Source organism: Sceloporus occidentalis, unplaced genomic scaffold, assembly GCF_023333645.1.
Source record: "Sceloporus occidentalis isolate IW3139 unplaced genomic scaffold, rSceOcc1.0.p SCAF_3, whole genome shotgun sequence".
NCBI lineage: Eukaryota > Metazoa > Chordata > Lepidosauria > Squamata > Phrynosomatidae > Sceloporus > Sceloporus occidentalis.
Window position 1 is genome coordinate 175,631,518 of NW_028316983.1, and position 26,495 is coordinate 175,658,012.

At 40.0% G+C, this 26,495-nt stretch overlaps 1 protein-coding gene across 1 annotated transcript; it reads left to right on the forward strand.

Annotated features, from left to right (window-relative positions):
- Nucleotides 1-694: 694 nt before the first annotated feature.
- Nucleotides 695-21,890, forward strand: CYB5A (cytochrome b5 type A). Its single transcript, XM_089516941.1, has 5 exons — nucleotides 695-984; nucleotides 15,504-15,632; nucleotides 16,534-16,563; nucleotides 19,661-19,695; nucleotides 20,684-21,890. Exons 1-5 carry the CDS (start codon nucleotides 838-840, stop codon nucleotides 20,760-20,762), a joined length of 420 nt encoding a protein of 139 aa, XP_089373067.1. The 5' UTR covers nucleotides 695-837; the 3' UTR covers nucleotides 20,763-21,890.
- Nucleotides 21,891-26,495: the final 4,605 nt, after the last annotated feature.

Here is a 26,495-nt window from a genome sequence, read left to right on the forward strand (position 1 = left end):
AAAGGAAATGGAGTCGCAAGGAATTCAGGATGGAAATTCTGGGTTTGGAGAGTTATGACGATGTTCCAGAAGAAGGCGACCTAAGGCATCCCCTGAAAATAAGCCATAGTGCCTCTTCTTGAGCAAAAATAAATATGAGACAGTGTCTTATTTTCGGGGAAACACGGTAGTAAATTATCATAGGTTATTGACACAAATGTGCAATTAAAGGATAAAAGTCATTGATAGTGACAAATAGAGTATTTATTTATTCAGTTTATTCCCTGCTACAAATAGGAGTCAGAGTGTGTTTCACAATTAAAAACATAAAACAAATAAAAGCAAAAACAAAACACCATAGAAAAATGTAGTTAAAGAAAAATACTTAAAAAAATAAACTCTTTTTGACCCATTGTAATCCGCCTTCTTGATCCTTCTGGAAAGGCGGGATATAAATATAATCTATTATTATTAATTATTATTGTTATTCTCTGTCAGAGAGCTCTGGTGCCACAATAAACTACAACTCCCAGGATTCACTGGGCCACTTCTTGGAATTTTGTGGGCGGGGAAAGACAAAGGCCACGCCCACAACAGGGAGGCCTTGGGCCAACTTTGTCAATTGGTTGCCAAAGAGTTCTACACAGCCAATGAGAAACGGGAAGTGGAGGGGGGGAGAAAGAAGGTGTGTTTTGGTAGTGCGCATGCGCGAGGAGGGAGGAAAGGAAAGGACTGAGGAGGATCCCCGGGTCAGAGTTCTACGCTTGGAATCTGGAGGTACTGAAGGTTCCATTGGTAGAACGCAGCCCGGGAGTCGGGATCGCTGGGCTCGCGCCAGGCTAGTGCAGAGCAGAGGCCATGGTCGAGACGGCCAAGTCCGAGCAGAAGGAGCCCTGGCGGGGCCAGTATTACACCCTCGAAGAGATCCAGAAGCACAACCACAGCCAGAGCACCTGGATCATCATCCACAACCGAGTCTATGACCTCACCAAGTTCCTGGAGGAGGCGAGTAGATGTGCATAGAAAGAAGCAAGGAGGGAGGGAAGGAGCTGGCTGTCTCTGCAAGGCTCTTGGGCTGCATCCACACTGGAGAGATAACCCGGTTTGGCGCCGCTTTAAATGTGTCTTGGCTCAAGGCTATGGAATTCTTGGAGTTGGAGTTTGTTGTGGGGCCCACAACAAACTCCAACTCCTAGAATTCCATAGCCTTGAGCCAAGACACATTTAAAGCGGCGCCAAACCGGGTTATCTCTCCAGTGTGGATGCAGCCCTTGTCACCAAGGAGGAGGAGGAGGAGGCATTGCAAAATGCAGGGCTTTAAAACAAAACAACACTCCTATAAATATCCATGATTCTGGGTGATGCTCCAAAATGGAGGACCCTTTGGAATGTATCCTGGACAGAAGGTGGGGAAATGGAGGACCTCTGGCCACCTTCTCCTGCAGGATGTCTGTGTGTGGCTCTGCAAGATTGGGCATGCCAGCTGTAATCTGTTTTATATTTTTATTTTATTTTTAATCCCGCCTTTCTCCCAAAGTGGGACCCGAGGCAGCTAACAAGATACATAGAACACACATTAAAAGTGTACAGTTAAAATAGTATTTAAAAAAATACAAATATAAAATGTATAAAGCATACAAAATTTAAATAGATAATCTAAAGCCAGAGCTGTATGCTCTGCTGGAGAATTGTTGTTGTTCTTGTGTGCCTTCAAAGTCGTTTCCAACTTGTGGCGACCCTAAAGCGAAGTTATTATCATGGCTTTTCTTGGCAAGTTTTCTTGGCAGGTTTCTTCAGAGCGGATTTGCTGTTGCTCTCCTCTGAGGCCGAGAGGTTGCCCAGTGAGTTTAGATGGTCGAGCAGGGATTCAAACCCTGGTCTCCACAGAATTGTAATTTAGTGCTCAAACCACTGCACCACATTGGCTCTCTGTTGCTAGAGAATAGGGTCTGCAAACTTATCAACTCAGGGTGACCAGATGTCCTCCTTTTCCAGCCTTCTGTCCAGGAGGAATTCCAAAATGTCCTCCATTTTGTGCACAAGTAGGAAGCAGACATTTATATTTATATTGAGTGTCTTTAGCTTTTCTTTGACAATGCCCTCCATTTTGCGGTGCCTTGTGACATCTGATCACCCTGGAAGTCTGAAACTTGGATGTGTTACTGGTTCAAAGGTCAAGAAGCTGTTTTCTCTTAATATCCCCCTGAAAATTGTCTACAGTACTGTTTCCCAGATTTTCATTTCCTTTGTTTTAAAGGTTTGGTGGAGTGAGTGTCTTTTTCCTCCTTAGGCTTTTTGTGAAATGGGAATGTTTAGCACAGCACTGATTTCAGCAGCATGCATTTTTCTGTATACTGTATAACAGGAGAGACCATTTGCACGAGTTGATGTGAACTGGTTTAACTTGGAAGAACAGCATTGCAAAACTTGATTGCGGAGCAAGCAGAAATCTGGCTATCAAATGATGATAATCCATGCCTCCCTTATCAGTTGCTCAAGGATAAAGCCTTGTGTGCCAGTCTTATTTTGATAAATAGATGTTCGGTATGTGGAGCTGTTCAGAATAACGAAATGGATTCATTGCATCCTCTGCCAACTTTCTGTTGATCAAGGATAATGGGAATTGTAGTTCAGAACAGCTGGGGAGTAGCAGTTTGGGGAAGGGTGCTTATTAGATTGTAGGTCTCTTGAGTCTTTGCATTACGATTCCCAAATAAACGAATGGGTTCAATTCCCCACTCAGCCATGAAACCCACTGGGTGACATTGCGTGAATCACATGCTCTCAGCCTCAGGGGAAGGCAGTGGCAATTGCAAACCTCCTCTGGACAGATCTTGCCAAGAAAACCCCTTGATAGGGTTGCCATAGGGTGGAAAGCGACTTGAAGGTGCACAGCACACAAACAAGTGTAAGAGCCAGTGTGGCTTAGTGGTTTGAGTCAGACTAAAACTTGATCAGGCTTCAATTCCCCCACTCAAGCATGGAAATCTATTGGATGAACTTGGACAAGTCACATACCCCAGCCCCACAAAAGCCTGTGATAGGGTTGCCTTAGAGCAGATCTGCACAACTTGGCAGTAGGTAGGGGCCAAAGTTAAATTAGGCTAAACTTCTTCGGGCTGCAGGTAGGTTTTAATTAAATATTAATTAGAATTAATTAATATCAATTCCATCCTCCTCCTCTGCCTGGCCCTCTCTCCAGGATAAAGCTGAGTGGTAGAGGAGCCTTCTCTGTTCTTCTCCTTCACAGCCTGGACTTCTCCAATGGGAGAGGAGCAATGGAGGAGCTTTGAGGGATGAGCTTTTGCCATTCTTCCTCCCCTGCTGCCTGTCTTTCTCAGGAGAAAGCTGGGCAGAGGAGGAAACTTGCAGGGTAAGCGTTTGCTTGCCCTCTTCCTGTACCTAGCCTTTTCCTCAGGTGAATGCTGAGCAGCAAACATTCACCCTACCTGTGAAGTCGAAGGCTTTCATGGCCGGCATCCATAGTTGCATAATCTCCCCCCCCCCCCCCAGGCCTTGCCATCAACAACAGAATAATACACAGATTAACATGGAAATCACTCCTGCCTATCTAGGGTCATACAGTGTGTGTGTGTGTGTGTGTGTGTGTGTGTGTGTGTGTGTGTGTATATATGCACACACACCCCACTCTCTTCCATGCCAGCATTCTCGGAAGATGTCATCCACAGATGCTGGTGAAACATCAGGAATAAACTCTTCTAGGACATGGCCACATAGCCAGAAAAACCCATAAAAAACTATTCACCCTACCTTCTTCTCCTTTTCATGTCACTCTCCTCAGGAGCAGGCTGAGAGGTGGAGGAGGCTTGAAGTCCTTCCACATCCTTGCGGGCCATCCAAAATCCTTTGGTGGGCCACATGTGGCCCCTGGGCCATATCTTGCACAGGCTTGCCTTAGAGTCACCATAAGTTGGAAACAACTCGAAGGCACACAACAACAGAGCATAATGTCAACTAATATTAAAATGCTAATTAAAATGGAAACATATGTCAATGTATGTAGAAACGTAATACACTCACTAGGGTTAGGGGCAGAGGACCCCCGTGAATGTGGAAAAACCACAAATAACAAAAACCTCTCTAGGAATCTCTAGGTCTTCCAGTGAAACTTTGTGGTCAACATCTACCAGACATTGACCACAGAATTGTGCTGGAGGAACTACAAATGCCTAGTGAAGTGTTCTCTCTAGGAATCTCTAGGTCCTTCAGTGCAACATTTGGTTAAAGTTGACCATAGAGAGAACATATTAATGAAATCTGTGAATAATCAAATCTGCAAAAGTGAAAGCCGCAAACATGGAGGGATGAGCGTACTAATTAAAATGTAGCACACACACACACACACACACACACACTACACTGTCTATTGGAAGAGTAATAATTACAGGAAGCAGCCATTATTTTGAATAGATTTACACTTCAACCTTTTTAAGTGACACTATCTTTTATTCAGTCATGGTGGACCAAGTTACATACCTAGATGGATTGTTTCAGTGTAATAAATGCATTATGCTATGTTTGTGCACGCCCGGTGAAGTTTTGTCAGTGGTGTGATATATAGAGCTAATTATGAATCATCTTGACCAGACTTTTTAAAGGGGTTTAACACTTTTAAAAGGAGTTTAGCCATTTTGTATAAGCCCTAGCAAGAGCAGCAGAAAAATGTATTGCAAAACAAATTGTCAACTACTGTTAAGATTTAACAAGCTTTGCCTTAAATCTATAGGTGACTCCCCCCCCTCCCCCCCGCCAACCAAACTGTTTTATCTTATGAATCTGGTCATTGGGTTGCCTGGGGTATTTCCAGAGGCAGCACCAGATCTTATTGCACCAAATGGGGTGTTAAAACAGGAACCCCTTACAAATAATTTTTTTCCTTTATGCTTGTATAATTCTTTTGTTTTAAACAAGGAGTTTGTGTGCTGGGTGCTGTGGAGGAAAAGGACTTTGTTGATCAGTGCTTCTGCCAAATGGCTGTAATGTGACTTTGGAAAATATGAGTCTGGATAGGTTTTAAACAGCATGGGTTCAGGTATGTTTCTCATATAGTACTGTCATTGGCATATAGAACCACCCTTCTGCGGTAGCTAAAGAAGACTAACTTGTTTGCCTACTACACTTTCACCTGCCGGACTGCAATACTTGAAACTCTTCTGCCATTTAATACTAGTAGACCACTGGCATTGGTACACATTGGTAACCTACTCCTATTCTGAACCTTCCTAATGCATATCCTGCTTCAGGACTGCAATTTAAATTTCCTATTGGTGAAATGGTTGTGTTGACATTGATCTCTTTTGTTTGAGCATTCTTGTGTTGCAAAGAAGCCTGAGACATGGAATTTTTATAGAGGGATATAAGGTTCTTATCAAATAAAATGTTGAACTTTTTCTGTAGCTAAGTCAGAGTTATACAAAGGAGTTGTGCAAGCTCTTCCACTTCTTCAAAGAAAAGCAGCTGCCTCTTTCTTTTCCAGATTGGGGCCACGGCAACCGCATGACATGGCTCTGAACTGGCCTTTACATGGTGCAAAAAGGAGCCACAAAAAGTGGCTTCTTTCTGAGCCGTGGAAAGGGCACCATAGTTGCCGGCGCCACAGCTTTTCTGCACTCCTTTGGCTCTGCATCATCTGGATGCAGCACCAGAGGAGTGTCATGACGCCGCCTGCTGTGTGGTGAGGCACATGTCGTCATGCATGGGGGCGGAATTGGGGCCTGCGTCATGCGAACGCCACTTACCTTCTGTCCCCATGCTGGCATTTCTCGCCAACCTATTCAGCTCCATTGTCTCGCATCATGCTGTTACTGCTCCAATCCCCCCTCTTCTATTTGTCACCACTATCTGGTGGCGCAGTGGTTAAATGCCTGTACTGCAGCCACAAACTCAAAACCACAAGGTTGCGAGTTCAAGACCAGCAAAAGGGCCCAAGCTCGACTCAGGCTTGCATCCTTCCGAGGTCGCTAAAATGAGTACCCAGACTGTTGGGGGCAAATTAGCTTACTTGCTGATTAGCTTACTTGCTGTTCACCACTATGATCTTTGGAATAGTGGTATATAAATAAAACAAATTATTAAATTATTATATAACAGATGCAGGTACTCTGTGGGGAGCCTGACTGAGTATACTGTTTTCTGCTGATCCGCATCTTTTCCAAAAGCTGGGCTTTTGCCCTCAGAGGCAGCATTTGGGTGAGCAGTCCAGAGGAATCCTCAGAACCCATTAATTCCTGGTTGGGTGTATGGGTGTGCTCTGGAGAACATAGAAAACTGTAACAGTTATCTAGAATTGCAGGGGTCCTTCATAGTGTGGAAGAGCAAATTTGTTTCTTTTGGTCCTTTGCTGAGTTAAGATGCTTCTACACTGTAGAAAAAATGCAGTTTGACAACATTTTAAGTGCTGTAGCACCATCATATGGAATACTGGAATTTGTAGTTTTACCTGCTTTCTAGCCTTCTGTTAAAGAGTCCTGCAAGGATTCTGTAGGATGGAGCCATGGCAGTTACAGTGTTGTCAAATTTCATTATTTCTGCAGTGTAGATGCAGCCTCAGATGGCCACTTAGCATTGCCTAATGGCAGAGTTGGCCCTGGATATACTTATTGCACTGTCATCAAGTACAAAGTCTTCAGTGTGTATTCATTTGTTAATAAAATTTGAGTGCTGCTTTTCTACCAAAGAGAGAGAGAGAGAGACTAATGTACTGTACATAGAATTATAAAAGCAAGTTAAATACAAAAGCAGTTATTAAAATGCAAATACAGTTGGACCATCTCATCCATGGAGTCTTTATCTATGGATTCAACTAGTCACAGCTTGAAAACATTTTTAAAAATACAAATTCCAAAAAGCAAACCTGGATTTTGCCATTTTATATAAGGGACACCATTTTACTATGCCATTTCATATAATGGGACTAGCATCCACAGATTTTGCTGTCCATGGAGGATTTGGGAACCAAACCCCAGTAGATACCAAGGGCCAACTGTATTCATATAGACAGTTAAAAAAACAAAAAACAACACGAAACCTGTTTCTAACCAGTTGTGAAATGCTCAGTTAATTCCTCTAGTGCTAAGAGCACTTTCTCTAGTGCTAAGAACAATACAGTATAAGGATGTTGCCAAATTAGTTCAGACTTTCATTAAGTCTATAGTTCACAGGGAGTAGCTTTCAAACCAGATTAGATTAGTGCATTGCATAACTGTGGTGCTAGTACCTGAGGATCTTGTTCTTGGCATTTGTAGATATAGCTTTGTTACTTTTGTGGCATCTGGAAAAGTGCTTTCCCTTATGATCTTACAGAATAGGAAGGGGTTTGTGGGCAGTATATTTTAAAGTGTGTTTTGCCCTGTTTGTCTTCCATGTGCTAGTGATAATGTTCTAATTTTTTACTCCCCCTGCCTGTACTATTTATTTACTTGATTACATTTTTATGCTGTCTGTCTGTCTAGCTGTCTATCCATCCATCCATCTTCTGTCTCTCTGCAATTAACAAATTTAACTCTTTTTACAAAAACGTTAGACAATAAAACCATCACAGTGATTACAATCATCAGTTGTAAAGGTCAGTTTAAAGAAATGGGCCTCCACATCCTTTGCAAAAACAAAGAGAGTGGAACTTGATTTCATCTCTGAGAGGAGTGCTTTTAACACTCCAGGGATATCATAAGGGAAAGCTCTGACCTTGCACATCAAGGTAGTCTCTTAACTTATTGTACTGTCACCTGATGGTATTAACATCCACCCATATTCACAACATGGTTCATATGTAGAAGAGTTCCACAGATAATGAATTGCTGAAAAGACAAAGAAATGGGTCTTGGAGCAAGTGAAACCTAACCTCTCCCTAGAAGCCAAGATAACTAAACATAGGAGATTATCACATGGGGAAAATCGGGGAAGAAGAAGGTATATTCCCGGCAAAGTTGAGCGATCACATTGAAAATTTTCAGACACATCGCCATATCCAGGATTTAAACCATGAAAATCCAGGAATGCTCCAGCAATCAACCATTCCCGGGACTTCCCCATAGAATCATAGATTTGGAAGAGACCACAAGGGCCATCCAGTCCAACCCCCTGCCAGGCAGGAGCTCTCAGTCAAAGCATCCCCGACAGATGGGCATCCAGCCTCTGCTTAAAGACCTCCAAGGAGGGAGACTCCACTACACTCCGAGGGAGTGTGTTCTACTGTCGAATAGCCCTTACTGTCAGGACGTTCCTCCTAATGTTGAGGTGGAATCTCTTTTGCTGTAGCTTGCATCCATTGCTCTGGGTCCTAGTCTCTGAAGCAGCAGAAAACAAATCAACTCCCTCCTCAATATGACATCCCTTCAAGTATTTAAACAGGGCTATCATATCACCTCTTAATCTTCTCTTCTCCAGGCTAAACATCCCCAGTTCCTTAAGTCGTTCCTCATAGGACATGGTTTCCAGACCTTTCACCATTTTAGTCGCCCTCCTTTGGACACGTTCCAGTTTTTCAACATCCTTTTTAAATTGTGGTGCCCAGTGCATTGCAATATTCCAGGTGGGGCCTGACCAGAGCAGAATAGAGTGGCACTATTACTTCGCTTGATCTAGACACTATACTTCTATTGATGCAATCTAAAATCGCATTGGCCTTGTTAGCTGCCGTATTGCTCTGTTGACTCATGTTCAACTTGTGGTCTACTTGGACTCCCAGATCCCAGTCTCGTTCAGCCAGGTGTCCCCCATCCTATATCTGTGCATTTTATTTTTCCACCCTAAGTGCAGTACCTTACATTTCTCCCTGCTGAAGTTCATTTTGTTAGCTGTGGCCCAACTTTCTAGTTATTCAGGTCATTTTGAATTTTGATCCTGTCCTCTGGGGTGTTGCCTCCTAATATGGTTTGTTCCTGGATCTTCATGGGTTAAGTCCTGGATAAGCACAATGTGTCTGAAACACCCAGTGCCTTTTCCTTAATCTGGACTTTCTGTTCCTTTGTCTTACTGGGTGCTGTCTCTTTTGGAAAATTTGAATATGTGGAGGTGTTACCAGATAGGTGTTCTCTTGTAATATTAACAGATATTTTGATCTCCAGTTTTAATTGTATCATGTTTAATCCTGTTTTAAGGTGTGTGTGTGTTGAGATATAATATTGAATATGGATATTTTAATGTTTTGTGAGCCGCTTTGATTGTCTCGTCACAGAAAAGAGGAATAAAAATAAAAGTTTCATTATTTATTATTATTATGAGTTTGACGAAGATGCCTATGTAAACTTCTTTCAGTTTAGAATCTTGTAATTCTGTATGTAATTGGATATGTTGCATTTGTATACTTGTTGTACACTTAGCAAAGGGGAATAAATCTTTCCTTTGCATTTTACCTAGAACAGATGGAGAAATAACATTCTGTCATGGGATCAGTTTTATATAGTGGTCGCTTTATCTAGTGTCATATTCAATTTTCGATTTCCCGAAAAGCTTATCAGAGGTTCTTCACTAGAAAAAACAACACAGTAATAACTGGAAACGTGTTACAAAAATTACAACTTCACGCTATTTGTCTTATCCTTCATAGTGCAGTCACAGGTGAATGTTTTCTCCATTTAAAGGGTATGTGAAAATGATATTTCTCATTTGCATGGGACACTATCTGGTTTGTAGAATGGACCAGCAAGGACCTCAAATCTGTAGTGAGATTCTATAGATAGAGCTCATAGAATCATAACTCTTCCAGAAAAAAATGTTGAATAGAAAGAAGTACCTGCGCTTAGAAATTCTGGAAATCCACTTGCAAGCTGCTTCTTCTTCTTTTTTAAATGGTCTACTGCCAGCATTCCTTTAGATAATCGTGATGAGGTATAACATTGCATTGAACATATCTGTTAGGAACATAAAGTTATACAGAACTATAATTAGATCATATCTCCACATAGTTGGCTGTTGTGCTGCATTTTGAATAGTAATTCATAAATCATACTGAAAACATTTCTGATAATCTGTATATGTTGGAGATTAGACTATGGATTGTGCAACCGTTTTATGATGCCTTTTCATTTGTTTTTTAGAAGTTTGTTTGCTTATCCCATTGAATCTTGGTAATGGATCTGGGCGTGATTCCTGAGAGCACACTCAAATGTAATGTGAAATATTCTCCTGTGCAAAACGGCAGCATTCAGTTTAGCAGTGCTGGATAAGCCCAGGAATGTTTACACAGAAAGAAAATAATTTTTAAAATGAGATTATTCTGAAGTTCTGTGCAAGAGTAATAGGTGTCCATGATGTGGAAGGAAAACTTTAGCTTTTGAGAAATTACAAGGTAAAAAGCAGTGTTGTTTCTCACTTGATTAGAAACATTGTTGGGGGGGATATGACTACATGAATGCATGGAGTGTGTCAGTAGCTGTAATCTGTACGCCTGTTGTTCAGCAGGAGGTGGGTACGTGCAGTCTCTCACTTTCACCATTCTGATCTGTGGACTGTAGGTCAAAAGTTAACATTAAAAATTCCTGCCATTGCATTATAGAAAAGTTAAGGAGTGTTGCTTTTGGCAGCTCCATGTACAAACAGCCTGAGCACATCATCAAGCCTCCAGAAAAGTCACTTGTGTGTATGCTTCCAGACTCGTGTTGTTCTTGTACATCAGCCGTCACTCAGTTTAAAAAGAATAAAGTTTAAAAAGATTACTCTTGTGCTTGTAATTTTTGGTGGGACAATATGCTTTCTGTCTTTTAAGGATGTATTCAAGCTATCTTGAGTTCTAGTTGTTTTAAAAGCAGAATACAGATGTAACAACTAAGCAGAGTATTTGTGCAGAAGTGTAACTTTGTCCAAACTGCTTGGTGATCTTAATGGATATCTGTAGTGTCACTGCTGTATGCTGGCCAATGGTAATCATGCCTCACTTGGAATCACCCAGAAGCAGATGCTCCAAAGACGTTACTTTCTGTATGAGTTCGTAGAAATGCACAAATTCTCATGTTAGATTGCAACAATCTCAGTTGAGCCAAGTGTATGCTCATCAATGAGCTGTAACCTATTGTACTTTCCCCATTAGTGTGCACGCATGTTGCCATTGCGTAATTATTGTGATGCCCTGGGAGTTTAAGCAATTAATGTAAAGTTGAAGGCTTTCATGGCCGGCATCCATAATTTTTTGTGGGTTTTTTGGGCTATGTGGCCATGTTCCAGAAGAGTTTCTTCCTGATGTTTCGCCAGCATCTGTGGCTGGCATCTTCAGAGAATGCTTTGCCTGGAAAAAGTTGGGTGTATATATACTGTGTGAGCCTGGGAATGCAGGAGTGATTTGCATGTGTATTGTTCTGTGCTGATAGCCGGCCTCAGGCTGGGAGGCTAATGCAAAAGAGGATTAGTGTCTGCTAATTGGTGATCATTATCTGCTGGGAAAGCCCCTGACTCTGAGTGGTTTCCCATTTGCATTTGCTGAGTCCTTATTTTGCTATTCCTCAGGACTGGTAGCCAAATTTTGTTCACTTTAAGGGTTTCCTCTTTTCTGTTGAAATTGTCCAGGTGTTCATGGATTTCAATGGCTTCCCTGTGCATCCTGTCATGGTAGTGGATGGCATGGTCCAGAACATCAGTGTTTAAGCAATTAAGTTGTTTCATGTATCTAATGCATGGGTTTGTAAAAATTTATTTCTTTCCTTTGTACCCATGTGCATATGGGGTATACTTAAAAACTCTCAATGGCGGGTTACACACCGCCATTTAGTATGTATTCTATACGTACTAGGGTTAGGAAGGGGCAGTGCTTCCGCACCCCCCTAACCCTAGTACGTATAGAATACGTACAAGATGGCGGCGCCCTGTTCATACGGGCGCCGCCATCTTTACGTATCGGACGCTGTGCGTCTGGACGTCGCGCGGCGTCTATGACGTTGCGAGTCCGCCCCAGGCGCCTCGCGACATCATAGAGGCGCCGCAAAAAGAAGCTCCAAAATGGAGCTTCTTTTTTGCTCCGCGTGGGAGCCGTGCGGTGTGGCCGCTGCGGTTCCCTCACGGAGCAAATGGTGCCGGCGGGAGACTGCCGCAAAGCGGCGGTCTATAACCCGCCAATGTCATCTTTTGTGGATTTGCTTATAAGTACACCTTCTTCCTGAATAATTAGTGTTAGTCAAACTTGGAATCTTGACTTGTGCTTCTGCTTTGAGTTGTGGACATTTTGTGAATCTGATCTTTCTGTTTCAGATCACTGACACTTTTTCTCCAATGCCCATCCATATTTCTAGTACTGATATCTAATGTAGTACAGAGAGAACAACTGCTGGATCCTAAGAAGAGTTGCTTTACTGCAGCTAATGGAGTCTACATTTTACTGTCTTGGTCCCCATATGGCTAAGGGTGAAGTGGCCTCTGCCTGCATTGGGATCCCCATACTAACTAAATATCAGCAGAAACAGCATATGATATAAAATGTAGGCCTGTAACTCCAATACAAACACTTTTCTTTTCCTATCCTGTATGCATTTTTTAAAACATCTTTTGCCTGATGAAAAGGCCAGTTTACACGATGTGTTTTGTGCATGTTTGGCCAATAATGATAGTGCTCTTTTGTGTATTTTGGATTTTGTTTTATTTAATTAAATAACTTCACCCAGACGCTTGGGGGGTGATCTTCATGGAGATCAGTATTGTAGCTGTTGTATGCTGGTCAACAATAATCCTCCCTCACCTGGAATCGCCCAGGAGTAGCGACTCCAAAGATAGTACTTTATTTATGAGTTTGTAGAAATGCTGAAATCATCTTCGACAGGAAGAAACACAGATAGCCAATGTTCTTGAATTGCTAGAAACAGACATAATATGAAGATTAATATTTTTCTTATCTCTCCGAGCACATCTAGTGAATGTTTTGAATTGCAAGGGTTGACATATATGTGAGTATTTTGAAAAGGACAAGATCCTAAGCTTAATTATTAATTGTGCATGTATTTGTGTATGACAGTGAATTTTTATTATCGTGTCTGCAAAGACTTCTCTGTGCAATTGGGACTGTCTATTCAGGACTATTTTTTCCCCCAATAGAAATTATTTTTTATTCTTTGTGTCAGGAGTGGGCAAAGTATGGGTCCCAGGGCAGTTTTTGTAGCCCCAGAACTGCTTGGGAGTAAAAAAAGAAATATTTTTTCACCCAAATAAATTGCTCCAGAATGTTACCAACGCCATCTGGGGATCTATCATGTTTAGAGCCCAGCCGGGTAACAAACAATTTTCAAGCCCCCCCCCCCCCCCAAAAAAAAAAAATCATCTGAAGACATGGGGTGCAGTTCCACTACATTTTGAACTTGAAACAGTTTAGGTCCAGTAGAAGTTTTATAAAAAAACAAAAAACAAACAGGGAGTGAATGGGAAATTACTTCTCTTCACTTCCTCTTGTTAAAAACAGATCTCTCATGGGTCTAAAATGGGATTGTGACCATAATGCAGAGCAACACATTTTCAAATTGTGATATAAAACACACTCCTAATTTATTTTAAGATCTGAGGCTCACACAGTTTTTAAAAAGAGTTCACTCCATGAAATAACTTTAAGCTTCTGTCCTGTATTGCAGTGGGATTTTTGAGGGTGGATTTATCCCTTTCTGTAAGTGAGCTCTGTCCAACTTGTTTTCTGCGTTCATTTGGCTAAATACAGTTTAAATCTCAAAGCAGTCAACTTTTGCTGCTGCCTTAGACTTTTGCTCCATTTCTTTGCATGGTTAGCTATCAGAACTGATTCAAGGGCAGGATTTGTCAGTTGTACTTGCATTCTGTCTTGTGTAATCTCTCTTTTGCATGCACTCCCTTAACCTTATTCTGGTTTGGTGGCCACATGTAATCTTTAGTCTACAAACATTTGCTTAGTCATTGTGCATAAGCACGGTGTACTTTCTTAGACCAAGTATTTTATTTTTGGAAGAAACACTGGAAATTTGCAAATGTTACAATTCATCAAAATAATTGCTGGAGCATATTCAAACTGTTCCTTGATTATTATTTTTTTAAAGTATGGTTTGGTATGATTTTCTTACACATGCTGTGTTTATATTGGCATGTGTGAAAGCTGCATCTTGCTAAATGGACCTAGAGATGATGAAATAGGATTTTGTGTATAGAGTCCTAGGGAAGGAAAGCAGTGCTAGAGAATGTAGTGCAGTCTTTCCCAATTTGGTGCTTTTCAGATGTATTGTAATACAGTTCCCATCGTCCCTAGCCCATATAGCCAGTGGTAAGATTGCTTAGGGCAGTGGGTCAGGACCCTTTGGGGGCCGAATGACCCTTTCATGGGGGTTGCCTAAGACCATTGGAAAACACCTATTTAATTACAGTTATGAAGTAGCAACAAAAATAATTTCATGGGTTTGGGTCACCACAACATGAGGAACTGTATTAAAGGGTCATGGCATTAGGAAGATTGGGAACCACTGGCATAGGGAATATGGGGTCGTAGTACAATGAAAAAAGCTGATGCAGTGTATATAGGATTTGTAAAGACTGCTTGATTGTTTCCTTTCCTACCTATATATGGCCATCAATATGCTTTGCTTTTCATTTCAACCAAGGAACCAGTATATCTTTAGTGAAATGGCTTTAAGAACAGGTCATGGTTCTTGTTCCATTATTGAGTTGCAACAGAGGCCACTCTTTGACTTCAGAACCACAGGAGAGGTCTTGCATGATATTCATTCTGCAACAACCAGTTCTTTAAGCCTGAGTTTTGTAAGATTCATTCAGGATTTGTTTGTTTTTTAAGTTTATATAATGAACACTATAGTAGTGGGGCAGAAAGGCATTTATAATATCATATAACATGGATTAAGTATTTAATTCTTCCCCTTTTGTGCATCAAATATGGTTACAACACAGGTAGGTGGATTAAATTCAAGATTGGAATGGTTGGTATATTTGCAAGGCTGGCAAAGGGCTTAATGCCAGTGAGAAGTGTGAGAACTTTCTAGTGGGAGAAGTACTGGGGAGGGAAGGAGGAAATTAAGAACATGATTCTTTTATGTCTCACCAGTAATAAACTTTACCAGTTCCCTTTGGTCTAAATTAAATGTGGAGGAAGGGATTTAACTTCTACAGCCAGTGCATATCTCTTCCATTAGGAAGTGGGATATTGTTCTTAATGATTTGTTGAGGAGTCTACTTGTCAGCCTGGAGGAGTGGTTTGAACATTTGACTCTGGCTCTGGAGACCAGGGTTTGAATCTCCGCTGAGCCATGGAAGCCCACTGAGTGACCTTGGGCAAGTCACACTCTCTCAACTTCAGAGGATTGTGAATGCCAACCCCCTCTGAACAAATATTGCCAAGAAAACCCTGTGATAGGGTCACCATAAGTTGGAAACAACTTGAAGGCACACAACAACTCCCTACTATTTCAGCAGTTTCCTCTTTCATGGTAACAGAACAGAGCATGGCTTTTGTTCATTTTGACTCTGATCGCACTGATTTTGTCAGTACCTATGGAACGAAAAGAGTGAGAGGATAAGTAAGAAAGAGGCTGCTATATTCATCTTCCATTCTCTTACAGCACCCTGGTGGTGAAGAAGTCCTACGGGAACAAGCAGGAGGTGATGCTACAGAAAGTTTTGAGGATGTTGGCCATTCCACAGATGCTAGGTCACTCTCGGATACTTTCATCATAGGAGAACTTCATCCAGTGAGTGTACTGTCCATAGGCAGATTTTTTTTTATCTGATATCTGTCTACTTCACATATAATGTTGATATAAACAAATCTAGGTCAGCCTCCTTATTTTTATTATTATTATTACTATTAATACCATCATCATTATCATCATCATCTATTTATATAGCACCATCACTGTATATGATGTTTTACAAAAAATACAATCAGTTCACTGAGTTTGCTATCAATAATTAAATGGCTGCTGCACTGAAACTGCTCGACCAGACTGTGGAGGTAAGCAGGCAGGTTGTTATATATAAAATAGTAAGTGGGCTCAGGTCCTTATATATAAAATAGTGGGGGGCTGCTACCCTATGCCATTTTATACATAAGGACTTGAGCACCTGTTTTTTAGTACCTGTATGAGGTCATAGAACCAAAGCCCTGTGGATATGGCAGGCCCACAGTATAGACTGAGTTAAGGTTGTGGGGGCTAAAAATATTTGTGAATTCTTCAGTTTTCACCTCTAACCACCGTGAGTTGGTAGGGCCAACTGTATAAGCAAAATTGTGAGTATATTAGATACTTAATCGAGACCTGCCAACTGGTGCACCATGTGTTACCTAAAGCATATGTTTCTTACATCTGAGAAGTATGGTAGAAATGAAGCCAGAAACCAGAGATTTTGTAATGAACAAAATAAAAAGTTATTTGGACAGAAAATTAATCAGGAATATTCTTCATGTGGGAAAGCTTCCTGTGAGTGACAGGTTGATTTTTGTGTGGAAAAGAGTGATGATGGGGAGAGGGCAAAGCTAGTCATTACTCTGTTCAAGAAATTTTGGCAAGCAATGTCTGAACATGGCTTTACTCTTGGTAACATTAAATACTCTAGATCATTTTACTTATTACTGTGCTTTGTGTCTTTCAGGATGATTGGGAAAAAATTCAGAAACCAGCGGTAAGCATTTTTCTTCAAAACCTTAAAACAGTTCTGTTATAATTAATAACATCTTTTTCATCTTGCATTATCTGAATGTATTTGGGAGACAGTTCAGAAGTGTCAGGAAGCAACATATGGGAACAGTTCAGTAAAGTCCCAGACATCTTGTTTTGCCTAGAAGTTATTAAATGAATGAGACTGAGACAATTATTATAGCTCTGATATGTCACAAAGTCTCCAGATTTGATAGATGGCAAGACTGTAGTTTGGATTTATAGTTCCAAAGAATCTTTCTCTCTCTCTCTGCTGTCATTAGAGGCCTTTAAAGATTCAGGTGTTAACTAAAGTATGACACCCTTATCCATGAATTCAGTGTCTGTGGTTTCACTTACCCATGTCTAAAAAAATAGCATTTCTAGGTCTTCCAGTGTGATTCCTTGATATGCTTGGACTGGAAGTCATTTATCTCATTGGGAAATAATAGGGGCCCCTATTATCTGTGGTTCCATGTACCCCTGGAGGTGTGTGTGTGTGTGTGTCTTGGAACATACAGTTACGGGGTTGTACTGCGTCCGGTTTTCTATTGATTTGGATGCTGGATATTTTGAATCTGAGAACACAATTGCAGAATGGAAATAATAACAATAAATTTTATTTCTTACCTACCTCTCCCCAAGCCTTGTGGCAGGGTACAACATACAACACATAAAACTTTAAGGCACATAGGTTAAGACATAAACATAGGACACATTAATATAGTCCAAACATAAAACTAGAAAAATAACAATTTAAAATTCATACTGAGTAGGCCTGCCGGAAGAGATCAGTCTTTAATATTGTTTTAAATTCAAACAGCATGTTTAGCTGTCTAATCTCTCCTGGTAGGTCATTCCCCAGTCTAGAGGTGGGAGACAAAAGCTCCTCTAGGAAAACATAATAGCTGACATGTTTTAATCTAGTCTTGCATCTAGATTAGCCTGGAAATAGTTTTGTTATATTGGGGAGCTAAAGTAGAATGAGAAGAAGGAGAGTTGTTGATAATGCTTTTTGTGAACATTTGTGCAAGAGTCCACACAGGACCATTCTTGGATAAGTTCTATAGTTTGTAAAAATTAGATTTTCTACAAAGGAAACCATGACTTTTCACGAAGCAAGGTACTCAAGTGAAGTGGAAAACAATTTAAAGTGTATCTGTTTTTAATGCACCAGGGCTTTTGTATTTGATTCTAAAATGAAAAAAAAAAATCTTGGTCTATCTTATCTTGAGAAACTTCATATGTGTTGTATGTGTAATATTAGACCTTGAGTAGTTTCTTTACTGTGTGTGTTAATTTCCCCATAGCCAATTTATGATTTTGTTCTATTCTCACACATGGTTTCTGCAGTGGATATTTTTTGTTGTTTGTTGCTCTTGCAGCCTTTTGGCTGGTCATTATAATGGTGGAAATGCAGTTTCACACTCTCTGAAAGAGATGCATTTTAAACAAAATCATACTGTACTGGCACATTCCATGCACCCTCCTAAAGGTAATCTCCAGATAACTGTGGAGTGTGCATGCCACAGTGCCTTTCATGTAATTATATAAAACTATCTTATACGAAGTTGCACTACTGGTCCATTTAGCTCTTTATCTATTCTGACTGCAAGCAGATCTCCGAAAACTTAGACAGAGATACTTTCTTAGATAATATTGCAAATCCTCTTAATTGGATATGCCAGAAATTGAATCTTAAACCTTCTTCATTCAAAATGTGTGCTTTTCCCTTGAGTGGTGGAAAAGAGACAACCAGAGGTAAATGTTCTCTAAACAGTGATAGAAATGTTAGAATCACAACAGAGGCGTACCTTAAAAGAGTTGACTTACATACCTGCTCTGTGTATTAGACTTACTGTATATAGTTGAGTATAGGTTGATATCATGTATAAGTATAAGCAGGTTTTTTTTTTGGGGGGGGGGCAAAATTATGGAATTTGGCATGACCTGTGGGTAAAGCAAGGGTAAAACTTTAGGGCTCATGGCAGTCCTGCTTTGCCACCCATCCACCTGCTCTCAGTTGTCTATAGCTAGCACACTTAACTCTTCACAGAAGATGGGAGAAGAGGAGGTAGAGAAGGAGACAAGCTGGCTGGCTGCAAACAATGAAGAGTGGGTGGGCAGGCAGTGTTTCCCCTTTCTCTGCCACTCAGTTCTCTCCTTGGGACAAAGCCAGGCAGCAGAGGAGGCTCAAGGAGTGAGTGTTTGCCTTTCCACTTCCTCCACTGTCCCTGGCTCTTTCCTTGGGACAAAGCTAGGTGGTGGAGGAGGCTCAAGGGGCAAGCGCCCAAAGCCAGGCAGTGGAGAAGGATCCAGCCCTGGGTGTAGCTCTCACTGCCATGGCCTGGAAACCTCAAACAGCCAACATTGCCATTTTTTGACTTGTACATAAGTATATACGTATGATAGTTCAATGATACCCAGTTCACTTATAATGTTGAGCTACAGTTAAAGACAGCTTTCCAGTTTCAGTATTGAAAAGGTGTTTGAGTGTAGTTCTGACATTTTAATTTTGAAGTGACAATGTTTGCGTGCACTAGTTTACCATCAGTTTTCATTTAGAGTGAGCATTATGGCATAAAGGCACAGTTTTGCATTATTATCAAATAAACTGATTGCATTGAGGTTTGCCTTCCAGTTTCATAAATGGAAATGCTTTGAAGGGAATTTTTAATAAACAGTTTGATATAAATAATTCATGAATCAAGGGTGTATTTGGGCAGTGACCAAATTCTGTTTGGCAAGCTTTAACCCTGGCAGGGCAAATGGTTTGCTTTCTGTCCTTGCTAGTGTCAACTCCACTACATCCTCTGTGTATTTCATTAATAACATAGTTTTCATATTAAGAATTGCTTGGCAGTATTCAGTGAATGAAAAGTAAACTGGTGTATTAGCAATCGAGTAATCAAGTAATGATAAGCTAAAATGGATGGGAGGTGAGATATTGCAGGGTATCAAAGGTAATGTGAGGAAACTATAGGTAAAAACACTATGTCAACTATTTCATGACATGGTTTTGTTAAGAATAGTTAACAGTGCCCAAATGAAATCTGTAACTAATTTGGATCCTTGTTTTTCAGGATCCTTACATTACCACTGTGGAGTCTAATTCCAGGTATTGTATGGCTTTCATTTAAGTCACCTATACTGTATGCGCTTATTTTCTTGTCTTTTTTTTTTTAAAGACTGTTTAGATCATCTTAGCTGAATATTATTGCATGATCCAAGTCAGTGTTCTGTAGACAGAGGAGCACCATTCAAGGAAGACCCTCCTATTTGATCCACAGTGGTCTCCTCTCCCCCCGTATGATTTATTCAGTATGGTCCACTGACCTCCTCACAAGCTGTTATGAAGAGAGGAAGTTCTTTCCATCAGCCCAGTTGCACATGCCTAAATCTAGATCCAGTCCATTGGAAATTGGGATGTTTAAAGTTGTGTCTGTGTGTTTGGTTTTGCTTCAAGATCTTTTTTTTCTGTTAAAGACCATCTTATAATGATAGAGGTTGATATGATGTGAGTTTTACCAGTGCTATATAAGCAACCTAAATGAACCTATAGAATATGGCACATTAACCATACAGATCTTGTACATATTATCTAGACCAATGACAAAGACACACAACAATACCAACAATAACTGTAGTAATCACAAGCTTGCTTGTGCTTGTGCCTTGGGAATCTTTTGTTAAATTGTTTGGGTGTGATTCAGATTTTATACAACTGGACTTTTGTTTGTAAGACATTAGAAGAATAATTTCTTTGCTTAGTATTACCTGGGGGGAAAAGCACTTATTTTGTGTTAGCATTGGAACCAGTTTGGTTGCTCAGTAAAATTTGCTTAGATTGTACAAGAATTGTGGGTTCAATGCAGAGATGCCTTCACTTAGTTCACACTTCACTAAATTTTCATTATTCTTTAGCAATAACCATATCAAGCATTTATTTTATTAGTCAGTGCTACAATTTCACCATGTTTGGCTGGAGGTATGTTGATAAACCAGTTTGGAACCTGTCACTATTTATTGGAAGAAGGTTTAGTTTTCAGTAGTCCCATTTTGAAGTGAATGGATATTGAATGAAAGTAATTTTCTGTTTCTTCTAGTTCATGGACCAACTGGGTGATTCCCGCAATAGCAGCAATTATTGCAGTCCTTATGTACCGTTTCTACATGTCTGAATAACCACCTTATTGAGAAGCAGTAATGGGACATAACTGATTGGGAAAAGAGAGCCAAATATGCACCACTAACCACCTTCATATCAGGACAGTGTCTGAAATCACCTTTAAAAAAAATATCCTCTTCTTCCCAGAAGGTCAGAATAAAGTTGCTTCAGCAGTGCACTTTCAATGCTGCCTTTTACTCAATTGTTTTTAAATGCTAGAGCATAAATTTCTCTTTTATATTATCATGTACATCAATTATTTGTATGATGCTGTCAAACTGTTCTTGAAGCTGAAAACTGTTTGTCTGCACATTGGTATAAGTAATACTTCCTCAGTACCTAAGGCTTGTCTTTTTTTTAATGAGTTCTTTGGATTTCTCTTGTCAAAACAACCAGGAGGACGCGATTGTGTCTATGCAAATTCTTTCCATCTTTGCCTTCACTTAGAATTCTCTTATACAATGTTGTTTGCATTCCTTTCCATATATTTCTTAGATATAATTGTTTTTTTGCTTCATGTATGAATACCTTTTCATATAACATTACTGTGGACCCAAAGATTCCATGGCACAAGCAGATTACCCTACTCTGTAGGATCCTCACACTCACTGAAAGTGATCTTTCAGGGTGTGTGTGGTTGCTCCCCTTTCTCAAAGTGCAAGTATCTTCTGTTTTCATAGCATGATCCTGAAATTAAAGCCTCTGATTTACTTACAACTATGTTGCTTCCTGTGTGTATGTATGTGGGTCTTTTTTCTCTAAGTTCTGCTGGAAGACAGATAGAAATCCAGATCTTTGATTTCTGTTATCTATTATATAAATGTCTAAGGGAAACACTAGCACCATTCTAATTGTAATCCATGTATTTTGGTGCCGCTCATAATTATCCTTCTACTTTGCCTTGGATTCCTCTCATTCTGATTGTTTTGGAAAATTACACCATGTGAACTTCCAGTGCCTGTTTGTTGGTTATTCTCTCTTGATGAAACAAGAAAAGGAAACACAAGAATATTGATACTTGGAGTTAAGTGCTCATTTCCCTAGTTTTAATCAATTATATGTTTTATGTATGATGTCATTTCCTTATAATATTTTCATCAGTCACACAGAAGATATTATGGAATAAACTCAAAATGTTTATGATAGCTGTCTGTTATTTTGTATGAGTATCGTGGAGCCAAACTTGGCTGATAACAAAGTAACTGTGTTTTTAAAATGGGGATTGAAAAAACATACCCAGGGTAAGAAATATGGAGCAGGCTAAAGGTATGGTAATTTGTAAATTTCAAATGTAATTTGTGGAGGAAGGGAAAAGAAAGAAAGAAAGATCACAGTTTTTTGGTAATTTTATGATACTAAAACCTAAATATTTACATTGTCAATAACTCCTTATATTACTCCTTCGGAGCCCTGGTTAGCACTTGGATGGGAGACCACTAACAAGTACAGGGTGCTGTAGTAGGCTATATTTCAGAGGACGGAACTGGCAAAATTACCTCTGAGTATTTGCCTAAGAAAATCCTGTGAAATTAATTAAACTCTTCATGTTTTTCTGAATTAACCATATCAACTAATCCAAATGAGTAGGTTGCATATCAAATAGTTACAAAGTTGGCGTGTTGCTGTTGAATAGTCTAGTTCTTAACATTTATATTAAAGAGTTATATCACACTAAAGGAAAACTTCCAGAGCAGTTTATAGCTTAGCAAAGCTAGTGGGTTTTATTCATGTGGGGCTTCAAATACTCTTCAACCATTGCTATTCCTACCTTTTTGATTTCTTATTAGAGAGATGGGCAAAGTATGTTCTGTGGGCTCCATGCGGTCCTCTGGGGTTTAAAAAAAGCATGCTAGGGACTGTGGAGACATTTTTGCCAAATTTTTGGGTTGCACTATAACATTTCAGGCCCAAGAGGCTCTTTTTAAAAACTGGAAGAGACTTCCAGTCACTGAATCGCTGGGAACATGGTATGCTCCATTGATTCATTTTGTCTACAGCTGGCTCTCCACATTTGCGACTTTGACTTTTGTGGATTTGATTATTCACGGTTTTGATTAATGTATTCTCTCTTGGAATCTCTAAGTCCTCCAGCACAATTCTGCTGGAAGTTGACCATAGGGTTGTGCTGGAGAACCTAGAAGTCCCTGTTTAACAAAAACCACACACACACTTATATAATAATAATAAAATAACAACAACAACTTTTATTTATATCCTGCCTACTTTGACTAGGACTGAGGCAGCTTACAATAAAACAGTCCAATACATAGTAACCTTTAAGCATTTGGAGGTCCTCCTGCATGATTCTGTGATCATCTAGCAGATGTTGGCCACAGAATTGCACTGGAGGACCTGGAATTCCTAGAGAGGTATTCTAATAAGTAGAAAGAATAGTGTTTTTATTTGCAGTTTTTCCAATTCATGGGGATCCAATTCATGGGGGTCCTTCACCCCAGTGAATGTGGAGGGACAACTGTATTTAATAATAATAATAATTTTATTTATATACCACCTTTCCAAAGGATCAACACAGTTTACAAAATGCAAAATTACATAAACAATTACATAACATATACACAAATAAAAATACATCCCCTTACCTAAACTAAAATACCAACATCAAAATTTAGTTAAATTAATTGCATTAAAATAGTCACCCCTACCAACCAAATGCTCCCTTACTCCCCCTGAAGTTGCAGCGGGCACCCAGGCTTTATCCCCTTCTCAAGGGGAACAGGTGTTCCTGGCTGGGTACCTGGGGCCTGATCCTGGCAAGAAGCAGTCTGAGGCCAGCAGTCCACCAGGTGAGATGGAGCATGCAAGCAGCAAGTCCACACAGCAGCAGGAGGTAATACACATCTCCTCCTGGGGTGGTGGGGTGGCCTGTTCTCTTCTTCCTCCACTTTGTGCTGGCTCTTTGTGCTATGTATGTAACTTTAAGCTGCTCCATTTTAATTTTGAGCATTCAGAAGTTGGGATAGATGTACCTTGCCCTTGGACCCCATGATGACTTAATTCTAAACATTATAGTAGGTATTGCAGTATGTAATAGAAGTATAAAGTAGTTTCAGCTAAAACATTAAGAAACAAAGTATAAAATCAATCAAGATAAGATTTTAATAGGGAAGTCTTGGCAATATTTCTAATAATTTTCAAGGCGAAAGCTTGGAGATTTCCAAATGTATCTGACATGGAAATAAATGCAGTGAAAATCAGAAGGATATTTTATCACTGTCATCATCTGTTACCTTGAACAGCTTTGAATTAGCTTTAAACCTAAAATAACCCCTCTGCCTTCAGACTAGATTGGTGGCAGGAAGCAAAGACCAGGACCTCAATGGATTGCACCTTGTATAATGCAAATTGCCTTGGTTTTGAGAAGAATCCTCAATGACCGAAACAAAAGCGTGAATTCTTCCACTGTGCCTGATGTTTGGTGTGGTGCTAGGTGAGGAGATGAAAATGGGTTTTTTTATAGCCATTCAGCACAATCTCAACACTTTGGAGCAGGGAGGAAAAAAACCTTTTAGAAAAGCCTCCTTTGCCTCACTAAGTCCTGCGGACATCAATTTAATTCCTCCACAGTTAAGAGGAAGAATTAAATGTCCCAGTGTTGACATAATGGTGTGGTGTCTTTTTCATGGTCTCTCTGACTCACACATGAGTCTTGTGTCTTAACAGATCTATGATCAAAGTATTTTTTAGCTCAGTCAATTTTTGGTGGGAATGCCAACCCTCCACCCCAGTACATGTATAGGGGGCATCTCAATAAATTCTCTGTTGCCTTTCATATGCTTCATGAACTGCTTTGAGAAGAATGTTATCTTTTTGAGATTAGTGAGCCAAGTAGCTTATTTGTGCCTTTTGTTGTTGCTCTATCTCCTTTTTCCATTCAGCCTTGGCTACTATGGATGCAGCAAGCCTGCAGCCATCAGTTTTAATTCCTCTCCAGTGTCTGTAATGGTACTGTGCCAGATTTTGGGGGTGGTAGTAGTAATGAAGATAAAAGTATTGGCTGCCTTGCTGCGGTACTCCTTTTGTGCTTAGCCTCTTTCCTTCCTACCTTTGGGGTGAGCCTACTGAGGTACCTTCCCTAGAGTTTCTTGAAATGTAAAGCAGAGTCTGAATTAAATAGCTGTCAGAATAGACAGCACTTTTGTTTAGTCCCTTCCATGCTTCTCACCTCAGTTTTAAGAACGGAAGGTTAAATCAAGAGCAAAGCACTACCATGGGGATCAACTGCAGCTACCTGCTGAAGCTTCAGATGCACTTATTTGTTTCACAGTTAGAGCTATATAATATTATATATTACAGAAGGTACCCTTTTCATCAACACACCTCTTTCTACTGCCTATATAATCACCTTAGTCTATCTGGTAATAGAACTTTCTGTTTGTACAACTGCATACCAACCATCTCTGAGTTAATATTTAAGGTATGACAAGTGTCTTCTTTTCCAAGAGGAGTTCTCCTTTTCTTCATGATAAAGGTAAATGGGGCAATGTGTGCTGTGGACCTTGGTTTTATATTCTTATTCTTCAAGTAAGAAATTTGAATTTCCAAAACATAGGGGATGGGAAAACAACTGGAAAATAAACAGGATTGTAATGACTGTGAATTTATAATTTATTTTACTAAAATTCTACAGGGGTGCGTGCACACACATGCACACACACAGCCTTTAACTCTGTTTCATGAAGTTCATATGTGGCACCTAAGGTGGTTTTTGCAACCTTTGAATTCTCCACATTTCCCTTTTTCTGGTCCCTCAAAAGAATGGACTCTCCTCGTAATCTTTAGGAGAGGCAATACACTTGCTAAATGGATTGCAGAGTAGACCTTTCCTTCACTGTTTCACATTAAATAGTAGGGTTTTTTTCCCCAAATCCAGAAGTAAATTTTTGGCCATTTCCAGTTTTTGGTTTTGCTCTCCTGTTTTTGTTTTGAGAATCTAGCAGTTTGCTCGGCACAGGGAATTGGTCACTGAATCTCTAGCAGTTCTCCATCCCTGACTAAAGACAAGAAAAGTAGAAATGGCATATGGTGGAAATGAAGCATTTTGCAGGGAATTAAATAAGTTATATTTCATACTCCTTTATTACCAATATTTCTTGCTAGACAGCACAATCCTTGAACATTCCCACAACCATATAGTTACAAGGGAATGGGCTGATGAGCAGTTCATTTTCTGTGGCAGGCTAGTTTGCAAACTTACTGGTGAACTGAAAATGAAAGACTGATTTGTACATCCTCAGATTTGTTATTATATTTTCCCACTGATTCTTGAATATGCTCAGTCATTCCTGAGATGACAATGGTGATAATTTAGGTAACTAGCATCATCAATGTATACACCCTCGTAATGTGCTCTCAGATGTGTGTCAAGTCTGGTTCAGCTCATTAAAAATAATGGAATTAGCCCTAAAATTCATTTTAAAAGCATAACAGCTACAAGAAAGTTGCTTAGATGAGAAACTGATGATTCATTCCTGTCAGACTGAGAATTTTTCTGTCTTACTCATGAGCAGAACCATGGCTGTTTCACAAAGAGGAAAGTTCAGTTCCTTCACTTTCTAATTGAAGCATGCTTGAGCCTGCACCAATATGATGCCCAGGCAATTGGAGAGAGGGTGTTGGCTCTGAATTATAGGTTTCCAATGCATCCCTGTTCCTAGCAGACAAATGTTTCTGCTACTTTCTGTTTTTCTTGAGCAGCCAGTGGGTAATTTTGTATTTGGTTAGACCCTAAT